The sequence below is a fragment of the Amblyomma maculatum genome, chromosome 6 (assembly GCF_055883805.1).
Source record: "Amblyomma maculatum isolate TAMU_Amacu chromosome 6, ASM5588380v1, whole genome shotgun sequence".
NCBI lineage: Eukaryota > Metazoa > Arthropoda > Arachnida > Ixodida > Ixodidae > Amblyomma > Amblyomma maculatum.
Window position 1 is genome coordinate 43,959,130 of NC_139349.1, and position 25,444 is coordinate 43,984,573.

The following is a 25,444-nucleotide window of genomic DNA, read 5'->3' on the forward strand; positions in this document are numbered from 1 at the left end:
CTGCTGTTTTTACTAAACGATAACTTTAATGGCGTTGCAATGCTGTCGTGTCGCGTCTGTCAGATCTCTTTCCGAGCTGCGTTTTGAGGTCACTGAATTGATCGGCACGTCTACAACTGGGACGTCGGTGGCGCTTAGAGATGGTCGTTTCCATGGGTCGTAATGGCATGGAGCAGAGACGCGTTGGCGTAGCTATATCTTGGAGAATAGGGCTGGGCACAAGAGAATAGGCCGATTTGTGATGGCGCTCGTAGTTGGCACCATTCACTCTGGCTGATTGTTTGCTACAATGATGGGCTATAAACACGTTAAAGGCGAACGCACTGTAATTTAAAACATCAGCACTACACTTTCACGAAATGACTGTACGAATTGTTGTTTTTATGTGGGGTAAAGGCGCGAGGTCTCGCTCAGAGTCTGAAAATATCGGCACAAAACAGTATTTTTCAATGTCTACGCAAATAAAATGCTACCCATCTTGGCGCTATGAAGGCCGGCTGTGCGAGCCTTGAGTAGCTGTTCACGAAAGTACGCCATATATGGGCACATGTGGGTCGTACGGACCTCATAAGTGCGTCATATGTAGGCTCGAGGTAAGCCTCGTAAAGGGTTCCTTCGTATGAAAATATTCTTTGTACTTGTCTTCAGTTCGTCCACGGCAAATGGGAGAAAGACATGTCTCACATTCCAGGAGACATTCTAGGAGGATGTGGACAGGTATATTGCCTAAAAGCATGAAACCTAGGTTATTTCGGCAGTGGGAACATATATAACCAAAACTCTTCATTCAAATAAAAAAGAGGAGAAATAAAGGCGAAAAAAGTTCAATGTCGTACTGGAATTAAATGAACAGTTGTACCATACTGAAACGTCTCGTATCCAAGGTAACACAATTTTACGACCACGAAAAAGTTTCATATTGGTTCAATTTATGGAGAATAGGGTAATATCAGGAAAATGTGGGTTGGTCCGTCTATTGGAAGCGCTCATACGGCGAGACTGATACCTTTCGGAGCGTAGGTAGAGCATAGATAGGATTAAAGAGGTCAGGTTTAGGACTGTTTGGCGCTGAAGTTAAACAAGTCTAACCAGGCAGGTTCAGCGCTCATATTGAAGAGAACGGAACTTATAAAGGTTTACCCGGTATTGAAGAGCGCGGATACTGTAAGTGATATATAAATTTTTTAGTGAGCTTCATGCATGCTGCGGGACGCCTACATTTCGTAGACTTAACAGCAAGAGTAACTTTCATTGCATTATTGCAAGCAAGAGCGTATCTTCTCGTCACAAAATGTGAAAAATATGTTGGAGGGGAAAGAAACAAAGCGGTGATCTCCGCATCATATTCGGTTGCCTACATATACTGATGCAATATAGCGAACAAGGTAGCTACGACGAATGCGTTATCATTTTCGGTGGGGTGAAGCGTGCAGTGTGGAATAACAGAAAAAGCACAATGCCCGTTTGGCTCAATTTATTCCGTTCCTTCATTTTTACAGTTCTAGTATAAACTTGCCAAGGATCTGGTGGTTCAACGCATCCGCAAGTGTTTCTAACAAGAACAAAAAAGGCTTAGTCAGAAGTGAATCATCTACATCACTGCATGTTCCACCTGAGTTAGGAGAAGCTAACTGTGGCAATATGACGAACTATGGGGAAGATACGTCTGTACGCCGTTAGTAGTTAGAATAATAATATCAACTGATCGGCATGAAAGGAAGGGCACAGTACGTGTCACTCACACTTTTCGGTGGACACCTGAAACGCGCCGTAAGGTGTTGAACATTACTTCTATTTCCTGCTTAACAATCTTGACAATCCCTGTTCTTCACTGTCTTTCTAGATCACTGATTATTGTTTGCAATTATGCCTATGAAGTGTTTAAGCAATGCAATGTCAGGTTAAGGAAGGAAGGTAGGATTGAAAAAAGAAAGTAAAAGAGGTGCCGTAGTGAAGGGCTGCGGAGTACTTTCGGCTACCTGGGTATCATAAACGTGTACTCTCATCGTACAGCACATGGATGCCTTTGTACTGTGACGCCATCTAAACGCAGCCGGTAGTGGTCGGGTTCGAACCTGGGCACTCCAGCACAGTAGTCGGGCGTCTAAACCACGGCGCCACCACGGCGGCACTAGAAATCATTTCCAAGTCCAAAAAAGTGCAATGAACTCTAAGCGAAAACATATGTTTCGATTTCCAATGCTAGGCCTTGTTTAGTGGTTAGCTTACTCCGGTGACGCTACTAAGATTAGTTATTCGAGTCCTGACAGTTCATTTCTTTTAATAAGAAAGCCTTACTAGTCCCATTAGGCGAACATCTATTTGTCGGCGTAGTAACACGCTCGATGCCAGCCATAAATATGGCCTATGTCTGGCCACCAAAGTGGTCAGTGATATGAAGGCATGCACAACAAATATCCCTGCGGCAGAGGCTATCCCCACTATATCGCTCGGCGCGCTACGTGCTTGTCTGGCACCCTGATTGGTGACCTCCAGGTGGCGCCAAATATTCCTTCTCTCGTATCAAAATTGGTAGGTAGCCGTTCATCTACTTCGTTCCGGATGGAGTTATATAATTTCACTGCCTGTTTTGCATTCAGCTTCTAGACAAATTGAAGGCTAGTTTGCGATAGGCATTCGAGCCGGCGACGTATGTGTATATATGGGCGCGGGGTTCGTCCGGTATAGAAAGCCGCGTGAGAAAAGGAGCGAAACGTGAATACAACCACCGAGTAGTAGGGCAGCCTTCAAAGTGAGATTTTATTTCACACAGGCATGGTACGCGGGGCGCGCCGAGGAGGATGGCGCTTCCAAAATTCGGGCTGTACCCCCCCCCCCCCCCCCCCGTCTTTCCACAGACGCAAAGGATGTGCTTGTAGAGCTGATGCCTTGGACACGTGTTTGCTCACGGGGCACCCTGTGGAGGGGGCCGAAGAGTCGGCCGACGAAAAAGGGGATAACGAGCTACGCTACACACTTGAGTAAGCCAAGTACTCGGATGTAACAGAGTTAATTGCAATCCCCGGTCATTCACAGATATTTCGCGCTCTAATACTTCGAACGGATTGTCGTATGGTGCAGTGAGCAAGGGTTGCATGCCTTCGAGACGAACTAAAACGTAAGCTGAGGAACCCACGTACTTGCTTACGGAAACGTCGTAAGTTGAGGGCTGTCGATGTAGTGTTGGCCGCAAGCGCTCAAGGAGTGACTGAAGCACTTACGAAATCCATCAAGAAGACATAGGCTGGCCACTGCACGATAGTGAAAGCTTTCAATGGGTGTTGCAGGTTAAAGAGAAACAACAAAATTACGAATCGCTCCATCCCCGAGAAACCATGAATTCTCATTGTTTTCCTCGCAACACAATAAACTGCATTCAGCATCTACTTCAACTTCAGCTTACCATTAAAAACTCTTGCGGACAATTGCCAGAACGAACTTGAAAAGGGTCAGTACACAAGCTGTCGATAAGTAAACATACGATGCGAAACCCAAGTTCAAGTGGCACAAGAAGCGCGCCAGACGAAACCACTTTCTGAACGACGCTCGCTTCTTGGATTGAATTGGATTGGATTGGTACTTACACTTTCCTTTTTTTTTTTTCTTTCACCAAGTCACGACTGCGGTGTGTCTCGACCTGGCACAACGCCACCAACACCATCTATCTAGTCAACCTTATCCAGTCGGTTGTTCACCGTAGGCAGGACGCGAGAGCGTTGGGTCTGCGGTTGGGGCGACGATTTCACTGGATAAACGTAGAGTGTTCCCGTATACCATTTCAGCAGCAGTGCCTTACGATCCATTTCATCTTCTTGCTGCATTCTTACTATGGTAGGGAAGCTGGAAAAGTTTACAGGAGCAGTCTGCTACAGGCTATCTTGGCGTCTGCTAGCGCGCCCCCCCCCCCCCCCCCCTCCGCCCCCCCTCCCCTCCCACGACGGGATTGCACTACGCTCCAACCATCGGTCCCCACGGTGGCACTGTGCCGCGCACTCGTGTCTTTCTCATCCCAGCCGAACGTACGGCACCGCACGAGTGGTAACCAGCGAACGTGTGGCACGAGTGCGCAGAAAACTCCACCAGTGCCGTAAGCCGAAGACACCATAAGTAAGTTCGTTCATCAACAAGCAGACCGAAAGTGGTACTAAAATATTTGCTTTGTAATAAATACTCATTTACTTTTTTTTAAACATAAAATGAACCACTTTCGACAATTTAGACAGAAATAAATATGAAAGAAATTTCGTTGACCTTTTTATGCTCCAAGAACCAGGACAAACGCTAAAGGAATAACGCGATTGGACCGTAATTTAATTTGAAAATCTATAAAATGGTACTAATCTTTGGCAGCAGAAATCTAGTTACCGTCGTTAACTAAGCGAAACGCGCCCAAAACAAACAAACAAAAAAGAATCCGACGAACGCCTTGCAGAGGTAGAAAATCAAACGAACAAACAAGAGACTTATAATGACGCCTGCCTTCAAGGCGCCCTCATTTCTGGCGGCTTTTCTTCTTAAGCCGAGGACGCAAAGAAAACTAACTACACAAAGACGCAAGGATTACACGAAGTATACAAAGAGAAAAGGAAGCCCTTCTCGCCACACCCGCACCCCGTTTACCTTTGCTGCTTCCTTTTTGTTCTCTTTTTTCCCGCCTTTTCCAATCTCGGCGCCTCCCACAACCTTTTCATTGCGAGAAGCCATCGGCGAAGTGCGCCTTTTGAGTCCAATTCTGGCTTAATCGCCTTCTTTATCACGCGAACGCTTTTCACGGCCCGCTGCTTCTTCTGTCGTCTATTTCAACCTATCGATTCAGAAAACCTTTTTACCCTCGAAACATTCTTTTTGCTTTTATTTCGGGATGGTTTTGGGCTTTTCTAGCTCGTTTTTATTTTTCTCGTGCTGCTCCCCTCGTCCACTCTCTGATGTTGTCGGAGTCTCACTGATGGCGTGACGGCTAGGCAGGATCACCGACCTGTAGTGCCACTAGTAGGGGGCCGACACTTCTCTTCTTTGTTAACGCCCGCGCTAAACTCATCTCTTCTTCTTTTATCTCTCGAAGCTTAATTCTTTGAATCTCTCTTGTCCGGCTTCTTCGAAATCTCGGGGATTGGAAAAACTGTTGCTGCCACACTGTCGTCGCTGTCTCGAGGCAGCCTTCAGCTTTATTTCTTTCACTTGAGGAAAATAAGGAAAGGAAGGCTGGAGTCCTCGGAAAGAGGATGCAATGTTAAATAAAAAAACAAGGCCCTAAGGAAGCAGGCAGCGGGAGGAGACACCACCGACAGCGGAACAGGGAGAAAGTTTTACTGGAAAAAGGTCGGAATAGCGGGCGAGTTAAGAGCAAGGAGAGTCAAAGGTCGAAGCAAAGATCACACGAGAGACGACAGAGCGGACGTGAACGGCTTCCCGGCCGCACGAGGGCCTTTCCTTCTGCCAGGAAAAAAAAAAAAAAGGGGGGGGGGGGGGGGGGGGGCGTCGCTTTCGAGAAGCATAGGAAGAATAAGAATTGGGGGCCTCTGTTGCTTGAGTTCGAAGCGAGTGAGCGTTGCTGTTCTTGTTCGTTCAGTTTTTTTTTTTTTTTTCGTTTGAGCAAGCACGCAAGAAACGCGAGTTGCGACGAAGGGCGAATAGTGAAAACGCGCCAAAATGATACAATGCAGCCAAAAGGAAGCAGAGTAATAAAAATGAGAATAAAAGAAATATGAAGAATGTCGCAGTGAATCTGAGAGGGGAAAACAGAAAATGAAAAAAAGTAAGATGAGCAAAGGGGTCGACGGGATTCCCTGTGAAAATGTCGGTGGCGGCGGCAGCGGCTTGAAATGGGCATCGGCATTTGTGGTCAGCCGAGCAATAACGGAGCCTGCGGTGGGGACCTTCTGTGCGCCGCCAGCGGCAGCTGAGTTTTGAAACAGGTCGCGCGCAGCGCTTTTGGGCGCGGTTGCCCGGAGCACGTACGTACGGGTGGGCTGCCAAGGTTATGAGTTTTTCGGGCGCTGCCTTCGGGGACTCTTTCAAAACCAGGCGAAATCCACGTCTTTCTCTCTTTGTGCAGGTTCTGCCGGTCATCTGCTTGTGCGCGCTGTATTTTCTCTAGATATATACTTGCGCCGTGCGTTCGTGATAAGTGTGCGTGCGCATGTGTGTGCATCGATGAAAACTGCGGAAAACAGCAGCTGCATACTGCTGAGGTATGCTCTTGCTTGATTCCTGTGTACTCTAGGAAGCCGCAGGGTTTGATGCTGCTTTCAAGCCGAACTGAATCGTTTGCAGGCGCAATGGCTTGAGCTCCTACGTTTGTTTGCTTTCGTAATGCTAACGATGATCTTTGCTTTAACGTTGTCTAGTCCTTCGCCGCTTTCTTTCTCAGAGCAGGGGAATCTTGCGGTGGAAAAGAATGGAGTATTGAAAAATAGCAGGGCGGCTTCGGAAAAGGGGGAAAAGAAAATTTGAAAAAGCCACTGCACAAGAAAATTAAATAAACTGCTCACAATGTGAGATGAATCTGCAAGGTCCTGGCGAAACGCGAACCCTGGATGCCGCTATACAAGCATATAGGGAGAATGCGTATATTTCTTGGCCCTCTGGAGGAAACCACGGGTACGCGGGCAACCTGTCTCCACCAAAGTCCCGAAATACGTCAATGTGTGTGTGCGTTCCTTTTTTTTTTTTTTTTTTGTCTCAGCTTGCGTCTAGTATTCTTTTCTGATTGGTTCTTTTTTCAGCGTGGCCTTTTGGTGCTCCTTTTGTCGTGATCGCTTGGAGCGGAATTCGAGCTGGCGGCGGAAGAAGTTGGCTCCCTAAAATGGCTTTCGCTTCTCACGGCTTCAATTTTTGTCCGCGCGCGTTCTGTCCCGCATCTACCCTGCTTGCTAGAGCATTTGGTTTTGTGAATGTTTTTTTTTTTTTTCATTTTTACAGTTGCTCTATCAGAGGTGCTCTGGGTTTGGGTTTGTGCGCGAAGGGCGCGTGTATGTATGTGTGTCATGTCTTCGCGCATATGTCGTGCATTGTGGAATGCACAATTTGTTTTTGTTATTTTTTCTTCTCTGACTTCGCAGCAAGCTTGGTGGTATAGGCTTGCAGGTTTCTGTCGGAGAAGATTAGAACTCGACGCCCGAATGCTTTGTTGCCGCCGAGGCAACCCGGATACAGAGGCCACGCGAATGCAATGAAGCATCGTCTTTTTTTCGTGCCAGCAGTGGTTATCACATGCGGCACTATGCACTTTTAGTGTAGCATGTTTGACGTGAATAGAAAAGAAAAGTGTCTGAGGTACTTAACCACTGAAGCAAAACATTTTTCGCATATTATGATTTCACCATATGAAATGGAGAATACATGAGTGTTTCGTGTGTGCTGTGCGCCTAAATCGGAACTAGGCAAACCGAAAAGAAGAATAAACGAGAAAAGAATTTCTGTTCCTGAAAACTTTCTTTAATCCATTTTTTAAGGAGTGTTCGATCCGAATATATAAAACCTGATAAGAATATCAACACATTTTCGTAAATTGATGATTAGATATATAAAACCTGCCGTAAATAAGCTAAATTGAAAACTAGAGGCAATTGCTGGATGCATTGCACTTGTTCTAGTGGCATGGTTCTTAAAGCGACCTGCCCCCTCTCTGATACTGGCAGCGTGATACTCTTTCAAGACGGCTACGCCCAACTTGCCGTTCATGGAAGCCACGGGAGACAGTTTTTTAGAACACCTTACTGCCTATTGTAAAGTATCTAATCCTGTTACCAGTACGCCATGAATAGACAATCGCCTACTGTTTATTCAATGTCGTTAGCAGCGAAGCGAGTGAAACACACATTGCGAGTGCGATGGCAAGGCTCTTAGTTAGGTTGGCTTCTCTCTACTGCAGGTATATGGGCGGCCAAGAAATTGGGGACAAGGGACCTATAGGCCACTGCCACGAAGGACGTTTAACTCCTCATGCGGCAGCATAGCGCTAGCGCTGCCGGGATTCTTCCAAGTACGCATAGCTGTCCGGTCGTCGCGCTTGAGGAGTGGTAGAGGACCGCTGTTGAGAGAAAAGACATGACGCTCCGTTCGATATATCGAACGGCCGGTGAAATTAGGCTTCGTTATATAACGAGACATTTTGCTGCATTTTACATAGGAGTTTGAAGGGGTATAATTCGGCTTTTCGGCATATCCACGAACTAGAAATATCCTGTTTGTATATATCCGCGTGTCGCTTTGTGCCTTGCTTCTTTACAGTACTTCGCTCTTAAGCCTTTTCTGGTTACCTAAGTAGAAAGCTAGCCACCAGATCAAATTAAAAGCTCAAGATTTTTGATGCGTCTATAGCTTGCTCGGTATAAAATTATCAAAAACGAATTCTGCTGACTATTCAGCGGAGTAATACGCATTCCACGCAACACTGCCCTTAGTAATTGATGTTTATTGTCTAAGTTGTATCACTAAAATGCTGCTAAAAAGCGCACGCATACTAAACACTAAATATCTTCGCTGAAGAAATGTCGAGCACTCATTTTATATTGAGCGAAAACCATAAATAATCCTATCAATTGGAACACTGCTGCCACGACCGAGGCGCTCTAGATATTAATCCTTGCGGAACTAACATTCAAGTGCATCACTAAATGTGCAGGGAGAGAGAGATTTCAATGCGTTTTCCTATCATATATATTTATTGAAAAAGCGCGTCTTAGCTGATCTGATGAGGTTTTGACTGGACCCAGGCAACAAGTCTGATGTCAAAAAGAATTTCCTATTGCCGACGTGATAAGTTTAGTTAAGCTCTTAGGACAGGCCCGGCGAACATTAGAAGAAGAATAAAAAAATTGGAAGTCCTCGCAAACACATTACCATGTCGTAAAAGCTTTTCCGTGGTCTTCTAGCCTTCTTTTTATCCACTCAGTAAGATGCGAATGAACAATAAAACCTGTCAGTGTTAACCTTAGTGCCCTCATGAAGGCGGAGCTTGGCTCTCCACTGCCTGCTAATTAGAAGTTCCCGACCTCGCCGTCTCTGTTATTAATTTTGTCCTGTCTATGAAGGGGGCGCACTTTCTCGGTTTCAAGAAGTCGCAGGGGGCCCTTGTGCCGGCCAGCAATATTTATTGATAGCGTTGAGAACAAGGCGCGAAGCTTTCCCGAAGGCGAGGCCCGCGTCAAGTCCATCGATTTCTCCTCGACGCTCCTTTTCATGCCTCCTTATCGCTGCGGCTTCGTTCGCAGGCCTCCCCTGCCTAGCTTCGCTAATGGTTTCCTAATGAGCTTCAACGTCCACCCTCGTTACAGGTGCATCACGGCTTCGTCTCGGCAAATCCCCCACTTGTCCCGTCCACTGTGGTTTTCTTTCTTTCTTTTTTTTTTTTTTTTTTATATGCTCCCCTCGCAAGTTTTCAACAGCCTGCACTTCCGTCGAGAATAGCTTCCAGTCTCGGCCCCTTAAGAAGGCTCGGTCGGGCCTGTAGTTGCCAGTTCGCTAGTACCTGAGAGGATGAATCCGGAGGATTTAAGGCAGCGGCGCGTCTGCACTCCATGAACACACTTTTGAGTCCACGTCGAAGAGGGCTCGCGGATTACAATTCAGACTTAATATAAAGATAACAAAAAAGAGTACGTGTTGTTAAATATACCTGTGAACGTGTTTAAAAGTGCGCTTAGATATATGACCTCAAATATAGCAGGGTGAAGGATCCGGGCAATTTTATATGAACTAAAAGAACAGGAAGGTGAAGAAGACTTCAATGACCACTTGAAGAGAAAAAGGGCGATTTGAGAATACAGGCGCTCCCGTGAGACCTGAGCATTAATATATAATAAGTTCAGTCTTTGGATTCGCCGACGTATCTGGATTTAATGCGTGGGAATATGAAGCGCTTTCAAATATAAGGCTGGTGTCTACTTTCTCCCGTTCTGACTTTTCACCTTCCAACCACCTCGGTGGGTACATGAAGGATCCACCTGACGCTTTGGCGAGTGAATGCATACAGAGAGAGCACGATCGTTACTCCACTGTAGAACAGAGAGGTTAGAAGGTGGCTGCCATGAGAGGAACCACCCTTCCTTTGTACTTTGTAATAATGATAGTAAGCGATAATGAACACTATGATTCATGAAAACCAGAAATTACATCGAATGGTTATGAATACATTGGAAGCTACTAAATGTGACTGACGAAAATAAAACCGACCCCGAATGACTCAGCAAAAATGAATAACCAAGACTTAATAGGCAAGCAGCTCATCAAAGTTGGGCAAATAACATTTAATTATTAAATATTAACATGTCAAATTATACAGAAATTATCGAGATATATGAGAAAAAAAGATACATTAAAAGCAATAAATAGCCAGGAGGAGACCAAGCGCGAACGAGTTGTAACCGCGTGATGAATATAAAGCGGTCTTCGTAATTTTTGGTGTAGGGAGGGGCAGCGTGGAGAAAGAGAGAATATTTTCTTATTTTATGGGCTTTTTACTTTTTCAAGAAGTGGAGTTTATTGCGTCTTATATAAAGATCTCCAGTGGACCTATTACGGCAAACAATGGCAGCATTTCTGACGTTACGAATGTTGCCAGCAGGTTATTGATACCTCGTCAGAGCTTGTTCATTGTGAAGATTGCATCAATCATTTTTGGTTTAGACGCGCGGCGAATCGGATTATTCTATAGTGTACTGGTCAAGATATGCAATTGCAGTTCGAGAGTTTCGTGAATAAATTGGCTGGCATAACTTCAGTGCCACGGGAAGTGCATATGCCAGCGCATTCATGTGCGGCTGCTGTTATAAGGTTGGTTTTAGTATTTTGTCAATTGATGTAATAAAATTAAATAGGAAACTAAGAGAACATAAATGTGAACTGCGGACACCAGCACAAAATGTTTAAAGCTATTGCGGATTTTTTTTTGTTAAATTTGCTTTAGAATTTAATAACAAAACTTGCACCATCTTGATAAAATTTTTGCAAACAAAAAATATGCTTGCGCGTACGTGTTTGCGTAGGTGCATGGAAGAGGGATGGATTTAGCTGAGGCCGATAATTTTATTTGGCTAAAGTTTCTGCTTAGTTTAGAATAATCTTTGGATGACGCGGAAGATTATTCAACTGAAGCGAAAACTAAAAAGATCTAAGAAAAAGAACCGCCAGTCAAGTCAGATTGAAACGCTTAAAAATAATCTTGAACGTGCGGTTCGTGAGTCAGAGGACTTGTACTTTAACACAACGTTACCCAATTTTGTTAAAAATGACCCAATTAAATTTTGGAACTTCTTGAGTGATAGCAAGAAACATATCTCTAAAAATAACATTGGAGGGAGATACACTGACTGATCCGATTGACATTGCACGTAATTTTAGTTCTTTTTTTCACAGCGTATTCTCTGCAGCAGGTACACAATGTACAAAGAGCGTCATATTTTCCTGTATCGGAGGTTGACTTTGTTAGCCTCCCTGGTGTATTTGCTTCGCTTTTAGAATTGAAGCCTAAAACTTGTTCTGGTCCTGATAATTTACCTAATGTATTTTTGCGACGCTATGCCGAAATAATTGCGAAGTTTCTTTTTGTGTTATTTAAAAAAACCTCTGTTGTCATCAAAACTTCCGGTTGAATGGAAGACTACTCGATTTGTTCCGATCGTTAAAAAAGGCGACTGCACATTATTACAAAATTACTGTCCTATTTCTTTAACTTCTGCATGCTGTAAAATGCTCGAACACATTATTGCTAAACATATTAACAAATTTCTTGAAGAACACTCCGTGTTAAGCGACTGTCAGCATGGGTTTAGAAAGGGCTATTCTACAATAACACAATTAGTTACAATAGTACATACGTTTGCTAAAACACTGGATAGACACCATATTTATGGATTTTAGCAAAGCATTTGATAAAGTTCACCACGGAAAGCTCATTAAAAAACCAAAAAACATTAATCTTCCAGACATTTTAATTTCATGGATTGCAGATTACCTCACGAATTAAGTGCAATTTGTTTCACTCGATGGGTGCAGCTCCAGTTGTTTCCCAGTCACCTCTGGGGTGCCCCAAGGAAGCGTCATGGGACCTTTGCTTTTTCAGATTTATATAAATGATATTGTCAATGTGGTTACTCCAGGAACGCATATTCGCTTGTTTGCAGATGATTGTGTTTTATTCCGTCAAATTACGTGTACTAACGATCAAAATGAACTTGACCAGTGTCTAGAAAATGTTCTTGATTGATGCAGCGAGTTTTCCATGGTTCTTAACACTGAAAAAACAGTTTCGATGCAAATAACACATAAAAAGAACCCGATTAACCACGCGTATACCCTTGGATCAGCAACACTAAAGCAGGTTAATAGTTACAAATATCTAGGTGTAACAATAACAAGCAATCTTTCCTGGAACTCACATATAGAGAACGTATGCTCCTCTGCATTTAAAAAGCTATGTTTTCCGAGGCATAAACTAAGAAATTCTCCTTCTGACGTAAAAATGCTAACGTATAACGCTTACATCAGGCCAAAGCTTGAGTATGCTTCGGTTGTATGGGACCCATTTACTAAGCTTAACATCTATAAATTAGAAAGGGTTCAAAGAAAAGCTGTTAGGTTTATCTATTCGAAATTTAAAATCACCGACTCCCCCACTGATATCATGGCGACTAACAATATTAAATCACTTGAAACGCGAAGAGGAAAATATCGCCTTGAGTTTCTTTATTCTTTACTTAACCATAAGTTAGCTTTGGATCCTTCACAGTACATATACTCTTTATCCACATGGCATACCCGACATCATCACATTCACTCATTGACGCCATATTTTACGAAGACTGATTGTTTTAAATATTCATTTTTTTTTCGTGGACAATATCCGATTGGAGCCATGTTATGGCACTGTCATAGTTTCGCAAAATTTGCCTGTTCATTTTTATGCATGTTTCTGTGTTCTTGTGTTCTGTATCTTCTGAGTTTTGTTAACAATATATGCCTGTCCTACTTGGACCCTGGAAAGGGTCTGCAGTATGTACTAAATAAATAAATAAATAAAAATCTTTTATTCTGTGCCATAGGCACTAAGTGAAAAAAAAAAAAATTGTTTTTGTGTTCCCACTAAAACTGTTCTTAAATAAGCTCTTCAGGCTGCATTCGCGTTCACCATTCTCAACTGGCGCTCATAAACGAAAGGACCATTATCCAGAATTCCTGAACATCGGCGCTCTACTCACATTCGGTTTTCCATTAATTGCCATTCCATTTGTCACTAGTAGCGAATTGTTAATTCAGTCGTGTAAGACGAATTTGAACAAGCGGGTTTGTTTGTGAATATCCTGCTTCTTTGTGCTTTACAGCCGTTCAGACACCGATGGCTGTATCTACAGAGGACCAGGCCTAGTGCTTGAATTAATCGTGGCCACCGTAATTCTGTAGAGCTAAAATAAATAAGGAAGAGCACTTTCGTGCTAAAACACGATACCCATTAACGCTACATCAATAAGGCGCTGCGCAGATAATTCAGTGGGTGCTGAAAACAAAACAATTCAGATCTCAGGGCTTAATAATATTCGTCCTCTGGCCAAAGCCATACGTTTGTCAGTGATTAGGAAAAGAGCATATCTTCCCAGTTCAGGAGAAGTTTGAAAGCGATGCATCCCTCAGAATATTTCGTCAATTTCGGGTCGTTTGCATCCTGCAAGACACATGACTTTTATTTGATGCCTCACGATCTGAAAGAAACTGGTCTTTATTTTTTCATTCGTAGTCTGAATTTCTTAACTTGATTTTTTTTTAATCTACGCTTTGATGTTTTATAAGCAATAGGCCAACGCACTTGTGGGTCAGTTTCCTCAAGCAATGAGTTTATTTGATACTTTCCTGACGCTGAATATTATGCGACACAATAACCATGTGGTGCAAAAGTATACAACACATTTGAAGACTTACAAAGATCATTGAGGTGATTCTTTAACCCGGAAACCTTAATTAAGTTCTTACAAATTCCGCTTTTCTCGAGAACGCAGAGCCTCAGCATGAACAACGTGGATACTAAGGTGTGGCTGCACAGCCTGCATACTGTTTTTCTGGTCCCTAAGAGCCACCTGACCCAGCCGCGCGGCAAACGCAGCCTTGACGTTGAACCAATAGCGCGAATAAACGAACACAACCATTGGATTGCACCGAACAAACGCTGGTTCTAAACGAGATGATTTATCAGAAAAAAGATACTTCTTTCTTTCTTACTGACGGTGGCAGCGATATCGACAATGTCTGTAAGAAACTAAGTCTATAGCGGTGCCGCCATTTTGTGCCACTGACACAGGTCTCTCCTCTCGCGGCTCTTTGTCTTTCGTTCTCCCCCGCAGACCGTCCGCAGTGCTCCGTGGTGAAGGAGCACGACGCGGCGGGCAACGTGGTGCTTCGCTGCGAGGCCCAAGCAGTGCCGCCCGTGGTGGCGTTCGCCTGGCTGCGCAACAACCACACCGTGCAGGAGGACCGGGGCCCGCGCAGCACGCTAGTCCTGCCCGACCGGACCTCCTCGTTCGGTGCCTACTCGTGCATGGCCAGCAACGCCGTCGGCCACTCCGAGCCCTGCCAGCTGAAGCTCACCAAGCTGCCCAGTGAGTGTGTCGCCTTTCTACAGCAAACAGCACAGCTGAATAATGAACGGCCCCAACTCTGTCGATAGACGGCTAGACGAAGGGCATCGAAAAAATAAGTCCAGTTAACGGACGCTTGAAGGAAACCTAATGGTTAGAGTGGAACTATGTATTAATGTACTACTAGCTGCGTTAAGATTATTTTCAGCTAAGACAATTGCTGCTATTACTGCTATTGACCATTCACTGCCTCTGGTTACGTTTCTACATATAGCTATAAATCAACTATGTGCTGTATTTATAGGCAAAATTCATATCCACTTTATACAAATCGGCTCGCTCCGAACGCAGAAATGCTTTTCAGCGCTCGATGATCGAAGGGGACTCGGCTTATGGTCATTAGAGTCGTAAAGGAAGCAGCTTAAGTGGCAGCTACACCGATCCATCTTCATCATGAAGGATTCAACTGGGATTGACAGGTCACTGTACCAGGAAAAAGAGGCAAGAAGGAAAAGGTGTAACTATATGCAGAGAAAACAAGCAAACTTGCTGGACGAAAACAAGGCAGAGATCTCAGCGTTGCGTCTCTATAGTTGGCCCGCGAATATTTCGCTAACGGGCAGCGTACCGGCAGCCGTAACGACCAGGGCACTGCGCGAATATTGCAAGGCTTAACCGTCCAGAGCTGAGTTGGCAGCTGCTTTTACATGAATCAATGTAATCTTTTGTAAGGAGCGAAAAGCAATCTGGATTGCCGCTTATCGGCGGCGCTGTATAATCCCCTTCCGAGGGAAAGCGGGGGGCTGGTGTGTTTCGCATGCCTCATTAGACGCTCCTTGGCGCTGCGAGATAAGGAAGCCACTCTCGTGTTCTGCTCCCACTTTTTCCATTGATGCTTTCCTGTCCCTTCTCTTTCTGGACCTCGCTCGAAGATAAGAAACGCGAGCCGCTACTTCCCTGTTTAGCTTGCCTAAGAAAGCGAGTATGATGTTGCGTAACAAATCATTGATGTCCCTGCACGTCAGCAAAGGGAGCCTCCTCTATAAAGGATGACATGCGTTTAGGAAATAGGGACGCAGCCTTGATGCCCTTTTCTAACATGAGGTGAATTTGCTCGCAAGTGATAGACAACTCCTTTGCTTGCTTTCTTGAGAAACCTCAGTGTTGCTATCTCTATCGACGTCAAGTCTGCAAGTTCCGCGATAACGTAGGCAGTGATACTTCTATCTTAGCTCATTTTTTTAATACATACAAACAAATCATGAAAAGAATGTCTGAACGTGTCTACCAAGCTGTGAAAAGCATATAGGAGTGCACTGAAGGCCTACAAATTGAACTTTGCTTCAGTAAACGCTACTCTAACGCACATTCAACATCTCTCTTAGTTACTTTTAGAAAAAAGAGCTTTCTTTTTTTGCCACCTTGTATATAAGGTATGGAATCTGACTAGAATACACGAGCTCCAATTATGCATTATGATTTCACTTTGTGACTACCCTCGTAAAACGTAACTCCTTCTGTAGATTCTTAACCGGAGCATGCAACAGGAACAAGCCCTGGAAATAAAACTCTGGCTCTAAAATTTAACGGCACGTGCTTGGCGTTCTTACATTGAATTCATGTCTTGATCGTAATGTATCAAAAAGCATTTTGGGGCACTGCGAACAGCGCACTACTACAAACCTGGAGCGACATGCTTCTAATTGGCGTAGATTCTTACGTTATTTGTTGGGAGGGCTAGATTTTGTTTCGAAGCCACAAACTCGCTTCAAAACCAAAGCACGGCGAAATGCTGTTTTGTCCGCATTGGCCATGGTTAAAAAGGCTGGAAGCCCTATATTTATTGAGAAGCCATTATTCAAGCACGGCTCTGACGCGATGAAAAAACGGAAACCCTCTTATTAGCATTGAAACAAAATGTTGTTTGCGAGTGCCTATCGGATAGATCTGGGTTGTCACTTCGCATTACTTGAAGTCGAAGGCATTTTTGTTACTTTTAATTATGTGGCACGCGTTCTTACATGAAATGTCATAACTACTGGTCGATAACGCTGATCGTGAAACGCTTCTAAGCCACATGGGAAAAAGGAGAGTAACAGTGCACAACCAATAAATAAACAAAAATAGAACGAAACAAAGTCTGAAACAAGTATTTGCCTTAATTATTTTGTGGTTGTCTTTCATCCTGCTGCCAGTAGTTTGATGACGCGGACTTCTGATCTGGAAGCTTACGTTTTTTCGTCATAGCGGCTTCCTTGAGAAACATACGCAGCAGCGGCGTTTTAACTGCTTGTGCGCCATGCGATTCTCCCTGACACCCAACTATCGTTTGCGCAGGCCCGGCCGGCTGGGCCCAGCTCTTACTGAAAGAGGAGAACCTCATCATCATGGCGGGAATCGCTGGCGGCGTGGTCATCATCATTGTTCTACTCATCGTTATTATTAGCATCGTTGTTATCCGAAAACGCATTCAGTGTGAGTATCCGCTTTGGGGTTCTCCGTTCTTCTTCCGTACTACAGTTTTTTTTTTTTTTTCTCCTTTTGCTTTACACGGAAGTGCCGGTATTCGCTGGGCGACGACATCATTGCTGGAATTTGCATGCGCCTGCAGTTATTAGGTGTTGGAACGACGCATGGTTTATTTATAAATGCTTGCGCTGAATATTTCAAGATGGAACCTGCCTGTTTCACCTCTTTTGTTAAAGCCGTATGAGAGCTACTATTAAAGAGAGTGAAGTTTAAACGAACCTTCATACTAGTAAGGGTAGCTGTGTTGCGTGCTAGCCCTTTCACTTTGAGCATGTGATTAAAGTATGCTTTAAAGACAGCCCTGTAGTTCAAATAAAAAAAAAAAAAACCAGCTTAAGAGGTACTCACACATAAAAAAAAATAAACCTTTCTTTTTATGATTAATTTGTTTTCATAATTTATGTGATTGCTTTTAATTTTTTGCTAAACAGATACGTATGCAAACTAGGCATTTAAAATAAGGGAAGTTAGAAAGACCAAGAGTTGGTATTTAGTATGAAGGAGCACACCTTGGTTTCCTCTTTGAACATCTTCAGAATTATTTGTTGCTTTATCACTGTAGAGTTTAAGATTTATAAACCCCATGGCAGTCAAAAGCGTATTCAGCGCACATTTTGTTTTTCTAAACCACTGCAAAATTTTACTAACTAGACCCACGGAGTCTCATCATGGCCTCAGTTGCATTGGGACGTTAACCCCCACAAACTAAACTAAACCGCTTACATGTTTCAAACTAGACCTATTATTTTCACTTTTGTTTATCAAAACTAGAGAAAACCTTTAGCTGTTGCCACCTTGCCTGCTTTAGAAAACTATGCATATCAGTTTATTTGAAGCAGATGCTTCACGCGGGCATTTTGCCGTCAGCGGAACCTGCTGTTCTTGCGAAGCGGTATGGAATTAGCTGTCGGCGTTCCTCCCATGTTCCCCTCAAGGTGCACATGTAGCACGAGCCGAACTGCGTTGTATGCGGCAGCTGGTCACATATACCAAAAAAGAAAGAAGGCCAACACGAAAGGGAGAATCAGCAAGCAAATGCGCTCCAGATCTCGGGCTTGGCGACAGAAATGCAACAATAGCAATGCTTGATATTTCCGTGAAGGTGAATATTCAGCTTTTCGGGATAAACGATAGAAATCATAAGGCTGCACCTACTACTAATGGTCCCTTGCATTATTGGATTATAATTGCATGTTTTTCCGCTAGTAAGTTTTATTTTGCATAAAATATTAGGCAGTATTGTGTAAAATAGTAATGAAAGTCCAAATTAGGTCATTTCACGAAAGATCAGTAAATCTAGGTGCCATATTACGAAAGCGTTGTAAGAGTACATTTCAATTAAGGAAAAGAGCTGCACGTTGGTCATATTATCACGGAATAAAATCAAAGGTGAGAATTGAAAACTGAACCCTTCGCGCTTCCTTTGTATGCGTTTGGCTGATTTTACTTATTGTGACATGTATTGTGACATGTATTTTTGCCTTCCCTTAGCAAACACAAAACCACGACTGGAGCAAGGCGAAAAGTGAGTACGAGCATTTTGCAATGTCGTCTCTCCGTATTACGCCCCCTGCTGACCGCAATTCTACTTTGGAGCAGTTACGTATAAAGGTTTAGTAACTGCAGAAGAACAGAATGCGATTTAGCTTCTTTAAAGGGCATTCGAACCAGCTGGTTGGGTAAATTTTCTTGCAACCGCCAAATCAAACGATTATTTTGAAAAGCTCGACCTTCTAGAAACATAACATGCGAAGGATCGCGATGGTGGAACACGACCCCTTCTTTTCTTCGCCTTTAAAGTCTGTGGAGACATCGTCAGACAGGAGGGTATGGGCAAAAATTTCATGTCTCAACAACCTGAGCTTTTTCCATCCAACAGATTATGTAGAGGCGTGGACAGCAGGACATGCGATCATGACTATTTTTCGTGGATGTTACTTGAGGGTAAAGCGATTTATACCAGTCACTTTGAACAGTAAGTACATAGGGCACGTTCATCAAATGACTACCGCCAGTCAATGCTTATAGCGTATAGCAATGCGTTTAGCCAATGCGTATAGCCAGTGTAGTCTGCGAGCTTCGATGTACAAATCAGGATATTTTCACTTTTAAATTCTATCTTGCAGATGACTAAAAGCTTTCAAAAAGGCAACAAGTTCACTCTTAGGCTTTTCTTTTTTGTTTCCTTGAATATGAGAGGGTCACAGTCGTCACAGAAAGGGTAAAGCTCACGAAACGTTAGTGGTACGGCGCTCCCGAAGACCAGTTGGACTAGAGCAGTTGCGCTTCTACATACAAGACAGAACCCTCTATGATTTTGTAAGTTTCGAAGTTTCTTTTTCGGAGGTATGAGGAATCTAGTTTACCAGCTCAAGTAATAGAAGAAATATTGATGATTGGCCACTGTTAGAGTCATATATAATGTCTAATGCAACGAACAGTGGGGCCCTTTCTATCAAATCTGTAAGCAGGTTTTATTTGTGACGGGGTTTGTCCATGATCAGCTCATAACAAGGGTAACTGGTGTCACGCTGCCCAGTTTAGAAATCAACTATAAAGATGAACTTGTTTCGGTGAAGATACAGCAGCTTATTTCAGTTGCCTATCATTTATTAAAAAAAAATATCGAATATCACTGAAAATGCATCATTAGGTGTGCTATGTTACAGCCTGGCCGCTTTGAATTTGCATTATTCAAGACTTACGTGCAAACTTTATGATTGTGGATATTTTGCCAGTGGATCTAACATAAATAATAAAATGGTCTGGAATGGTTAAAAATTAGCTTCTGGTGCTGTCTCGTGTTTTTCAGTGCTATCCGAGAGATTGGCCACGGCAGTCCCCGAGGAAAACTCTCGTTGTTGGCTGACATGAAACGCGGAGGTAGCCCCCTTTTTGACGAAGGTACCACATTCGCTTGCCACTCGTATTTGGCATTTAAGATATTTTGTAGGCACTCTTGTAATGCCGGCTTCTGTGCGTCGGCAATCCTATTATTGCGGCATGCCTCATTAAGGGGCTCTTAAAACGCGGCATTCCGTAATATTGAAGTGCAATAAATCCATAGCGATGTCCTGTGTGAGTATTCTAGTCCAGTTTAAAATATTTGCGTGGAGATACTTTAAAAGCAATTTTTACGAAAGGCCTCCTGGCCACCGTTCGCAACACATCTGGGTGTAATATCCCCGCGAGCAATCCTCCCTTAAGACATCTTTGATGCATGCTAGGCTGATTACAGGCACCCCAGTTTCGCGAGCGGGACGCAGCGCGGTGGAGAGGATTGATGGAACGACAGTCGCACATGGGCGCTTTTTGGTTTAGTCAATAGCTTTTCGTGGTCCTTTTAAAGGTGTCACTCTTATTCCGCTTCTTGGACTGTGGAACATTAGAACCTAAAGTTGTTTATGTGCGTGTCTGACTGGTGCAATTATTCGAATATCAAGCCCAGGTCTGAAAACTTCTTTTCCTTTGAGTGCTTCCTGATCTTAGGTAAACGAGCATTCTCGATGGAGGAAGCAAGCGTTCACTTAGAGCTACCCCGACTAGTCCTCATGTAATGAACCGACGACAGGCGTCTGGGCCGGAGGAAAATATTCATAATCTCTACGCGATTAGACTTGGCGAATGAACAGAAAAATGTGTTTCACGGTTTTCAATCCAAAATGCTGATACGAAGGCGCGTGGCCACGTTTTCTAATATTTTGTACTGAAGAAGAAGAATCCCCAATTGCTAGCTCGAACCTGACGTTGTAGTGCAGCGAGACTTGCGCTGCTGCTGTCAGCCCATGCCGCTGTTTTTTGCCGAAAGCGTCACAGCGCTACTCTCCAGATGTAAGCAATGAGCTGTAGTGCACACACGCATTAGAACTTTACTTGCGGCCATGGTGAAGTGAAGGCCTGAACCATTGCTCGTGGTGGTGAAATAATGCATGCAGGCACCTTTACGCAAAATGAGTAGCAAGGGAGCCGTCACTGACAACCCTTGTCAAAGGTATTCTCACACTGACGTTAAGCGCCCTATCGTAATAAATATTTCTGCACATAGGTAAGCAAGGCTTTAGTGTTTCGGCCTAAGAAGCGACGTCGTTAGAGAGACGCTAGTGAATAGCAGGTTGGCAGGTTGGGGTGACGGGGAGCTATATAACAGGGATTTCACGACACTCTTTTTGAGGAATACTAGGAAACCCGACATATTTTTTTCCAAATATATAAACAAGCTTGCGGTCAGTTTTATCGAATACATTGAAGAAGAAGCAGGGTGTCTGTTACAATGGTGCATATGTTGTACAAACGATTTTGTGCAATGAATTTGTGCCTTTGTGCAAATGCAACATTACACGAGCTGAATGTGTAGATCGATATTGAACTTAATCTTGCAGATTATTTCACATGTCTCAATGCATTTCGTTCAATTTCTTTCGTTTCATGATTTTGTAGTTTGGCGAAAACAGCCTTCTGTAATGCTTGTATGCTTTTACGTTTGCGGTAAAAATAACTGCAAGATCTTGTTTTTTCAAAGGCGCGAACAAATAGCGAAGTTTTGATTAACTTGCGAAGCGAAAGCGCAGGATTTTCTATATATAATATAGGGGTGGAAAAAGGAGGTGAACGCAAGATGACCGGAAGATAGTGCTCCACTTTCAAGAATGCTAGCAGAACAGATTGCACTAACATCAAAGACGATTTTGGGTTTCTAATTGAACTCAAGTAAGGTTTGTGTTTGTGTTTGGTCATTTTGTTTGATCAAGCGTGTGGTTGCTCACTGCCACCACGTCACCGACGGCAGTAATTAGGAACCTGCAATAAGATTCACTTTTGCCTCTTGTTCTGGTCTTGGCATTTAAAAAATGTCGCACAAAATTCTTAGTCTATTTGGCTTGTCGGTGTGCTACGGCAGCTGACTGGCCAGCTTCTCTTAGGTACCTAACAGCCCTTGTGAAGCTGAGTCATCCAGTGTATTTTTTATACCCATTTATGCAGACTACGACAGCGAAGATGGCCACCGGTCAGCGACGCGGCTTGTCCGGCGTGGAACGCTGGAGCTCGGATGAAGCCCTCGCACCAGGAGATCCACGCACAGACCATCCATCACACGACAATAAAGTGAGCGGTGTGCGCAGCGGCGAATACGAATAGCACGCTCGGCCTCGCCTAGCGCTGAACGAAGATGTAGGTGCACGCTTCCGGGCCCCACCTTTCAAGCGACCCAAATGGCAGGACAGGGCTGGTTTTGAATAATAAATAGGTGAAGCCTGAGTAAAAACGTTAACAAAATGTGGGGCAGACTGACCATCACTGGTGCGAACTAATAGGGGAAAAGAAAAACTGCTTATTTTCATCCGTTTTCTCACAGAGGCAAAGCCGTTTGAAAGCGGACTTTTTTTCTTCAGTTTTCGTTTAGAATAACACTACACATACGGATTTGCACAAAACATTTCAGGCGATTATCTTTTATGTGAAAATATGACAACATGATATTTAGAGTAAGCCGGTTCGAGAGCGCCGAAATTGAGAGAACCTTTCAAACTTCACAATTTCAAGCATTACTGTTTGATTTCTAAGAAAATTTCACTCTCACTCGCTCCCTCACTCGCTCACTCACTCTCTCTCTCTCCCTTTCTTTCTCACTCGATCACTCACTCGATCACTCACTCGCTCACTCATTCGATTACTAACTCGCTCGCTCGCTCACTCACTCACTCACTCACTCACTCACTCACTCACTCACTCACTCACTCACTCACTCACTCACTCACTCACTCACTCACTCACTCACTCACTCACTCACAGTCTTAATCCCTTTTGCTTAAACTCGATGGGCGTAATTTTCGCTGTTTCAATATAATGGCATTGTACAAGCAGGTTCGCGTTTCAGGAAGCTGCCCAGCTGGCAGAAATTCATGCTTTTACGCAACGGTTGAAGCTTCAACTAAAGGTTACAGGTTCAAATATTCTGTTGTAGCTAATTTCGTGCAAGGCATTGCTGAAAGCTGTAGCTTTTTCCTAGTTTCTTCGATATACATGCGATAGCTTCAGTTACCAAAGCCTTGAATAATGATTTTGATTATTTTTCTATTTCCACTTTTTTATTGTTTTAGCTAGGAATCCCTACGCGTTTTCAGTGAACTAAGTAGTTAATAAAACAAACTCAAGATCATACGTCGTGAAAAGCATAACACCGAAGGGACTTGCTTCTGAGTTTTCCGGCATGCCTTGCTTTGCTCCCTAAACGACAGTAATCTCTTTAAAGTAGTAGAAACCTAACTTCGCAATCCTCCTAAGCATGTGAACTATACATATGCGAAGGAGCTTCGCTAAACTGTTCATAAGCAAAGCCTTTAATCGGGATATTTCTCACCGAGACTGCACGTAACATGAAAGTTCTTAAACTCCATTGGCAGGCAAAGACAAATCAAAATGCTGTTTCTCCATCGTTCCTTTCAGATGTCCAAAAATGTTTTTTTGAGGTAAGCAGAAATTCGGTTGATTTGGTACGTGTTCATTTTTCCTCGCACCGCTCCAAAGAAGGGACGAAAGACGAAGTTGTAACACTGATCAGTTCGTCAATACCCTAAGCTTTAGTGCGCCTTGGGCAGAAAGTAGCTGTTTTATCAGGGTTTAGAAAGCTGTATCCAACATTTGTGTGAAAAGTCCTCTATATACAAAAGTACGCAGGATGAGTCGTCAAATTATTGTAGAACCGCTTTCACCTCAAGTAGTTGGGAGGTTTTCTGTGCGAGGGTGTTTCGAAGTGTGTCGATTAAAAGAAGGTAAGGCGTACATTGTGAAAAGATACCTTGCGCAAATGGAAGCTTGCGATAGCCACCCTTTCAATCACAGGATAGAACCGAGTGTTGCGTCAACAAAGAGCCCCATCGCGTGCGCTTAACTTCACTGAACAGCCCTCGCACAAGAGAAGAACCTCGTTCCTTGTTGTGTTCCTCACTTACGTGGAGGAAAGTTCTTCTTGCGCAAAACCCTCGCGTAGTGTACGCCGCAACGTCGAACATCCCCTTCAACGCTCTTGTTATGCGGGACTCTTGCAAGCACCCTCACAATCCACAAAGTTCATGTACTTTCCTAACTCTGCTTGTCACGGTGACAGGTTAGGCAAGAACTCTCATTGATCGGTGACGATACAAGTGCTCTGCTGCCTATGAGAATATTTTTTTTTATTAAATACAACAAGAGAGCATGCTGAAAGTAAAGCGAAACCATGTTCCATTAAAGTCCCATGCTATGTGCAGTTTTCAAGCCTGGAACCCCACCGTGTTTCTGGCAAAGCATTCCAAAATCCCATTTTTCTTAAAAGCTACAAGGACCGTTCGAATATTATTCCTTCTCTGTTTACGCGTTCATAATTTGAAGATTCATGGATGAAAAATGTCTATCTTCAGCAGCGCTTCGTCTTTTAGCTTCCTTGGCGGCTGTATAGCATTATTGTTTCTTGAAGATGGCCGAAGTATATTATTTTCGGCGCGGATGTGCCTCTTTGGTGCCATGCCTCGCATGCCTCGAGAATGAATGAAGTTGTACAGAGCGAGACATTCGGCTAAATTGCCCAACTGGGGTCCAGGCCTGGAAACAGGTGCACTCTGGCCCCTCGCGCCATAACGCTACCTACTGCTCTCCCCTCGCCGCTCACTCTCATTCTCTAATACGCGCAGCCCAAATTTCTCCTCCTCTCCCTTTTGGTCCAGAAATACCTGCGGGGGTGTGTCTCAGTGATATTACATTTGCATTGCAAATTGCTTCATATCGAAGTTAGGGATGCTTGGTGACGACAGCAGGAAACCACGAGGAAGACGAGAGAGGGTTCTGAAAGGAATAGTGTTTTGGGGGCGCTAGAGTAAGGGTCGTGTGTGTGGTGTGAAGAAAGAGGGTTCCAGGACGTATAACAGGGTTCAGCTGAAGCGGCGCCAGACGCGTGTACGCTCTCGGGTCTCGGTGTTGCATCGCTTTCGGGAAAAAAATTCTTCAACCTCATATTTCTAATTAGTCGTCACGTCTCCCGCGGCGGTGGAGCTCCGTTAGCCTAACGCGATTTCTCGGGTGCTTCCATTCTCTTCCCTAACCCCGCTTCTCCGCACCGCTCCGTTCCTCACCGCCGAGTCCCGGTTCACGCTTCAAGTTCCAAACCCCGTCTCGTCTCGGGTTTCTGGGGCCTCATTCTTGCAGCGGCATGCCCCCGAGGAGAAAGTTGGTGTTCGGAAAAGTCGGTCTGAGCGGCATGGCAGCACGCACGAATAATCGCAGCAGTTCGTCGCGCCTTTTTGTTCTCGGTGGCAGGGAACGACGAAGTGTTCTGCCTAATCGTATAAGTACCGCTGTCTAGTGTGATCACTTTC

At 44.0% G+C, this 25,444-nt stretch overlaps 1 protein-coding gene across 1 annotated transcript in view; it reads left to right on the top strand.

The window, feature by feature from the left end:
• LOC146185624 (B-cell receptor CD22-like) overlaps positions 1-25,444 on the top strand; it is a 256,315-nt gene that overhangs the window by 229,453 nt on the left and 1,418 nt on the right. Inside the window, exons 10-14 of the mRNA XM_084606536.1 lie at positions 14,334-14,588; positions 16,905-17,042; positions 18,588-18,621; positions 19,909-20,000; positions 22,077-22,199. Of these exons, the coding sequence (XP_084462662.1) occupies positions 14,334-14,588; positions 16,905-17,042; positions 18,588-18,621; positions 19,909-20,000; positions 22,077-22,147 (590 nt within the window). The 3' untranslated portion in view covers positions 22,148-22,199. The remainder of the gene's footprint in view (positions 1-14,333; positions 14,589-16,904; positions 17,043-18,587; positions 18,622-19,908; positions 20,001-22,076; positions 22,200-25,444) is intronic.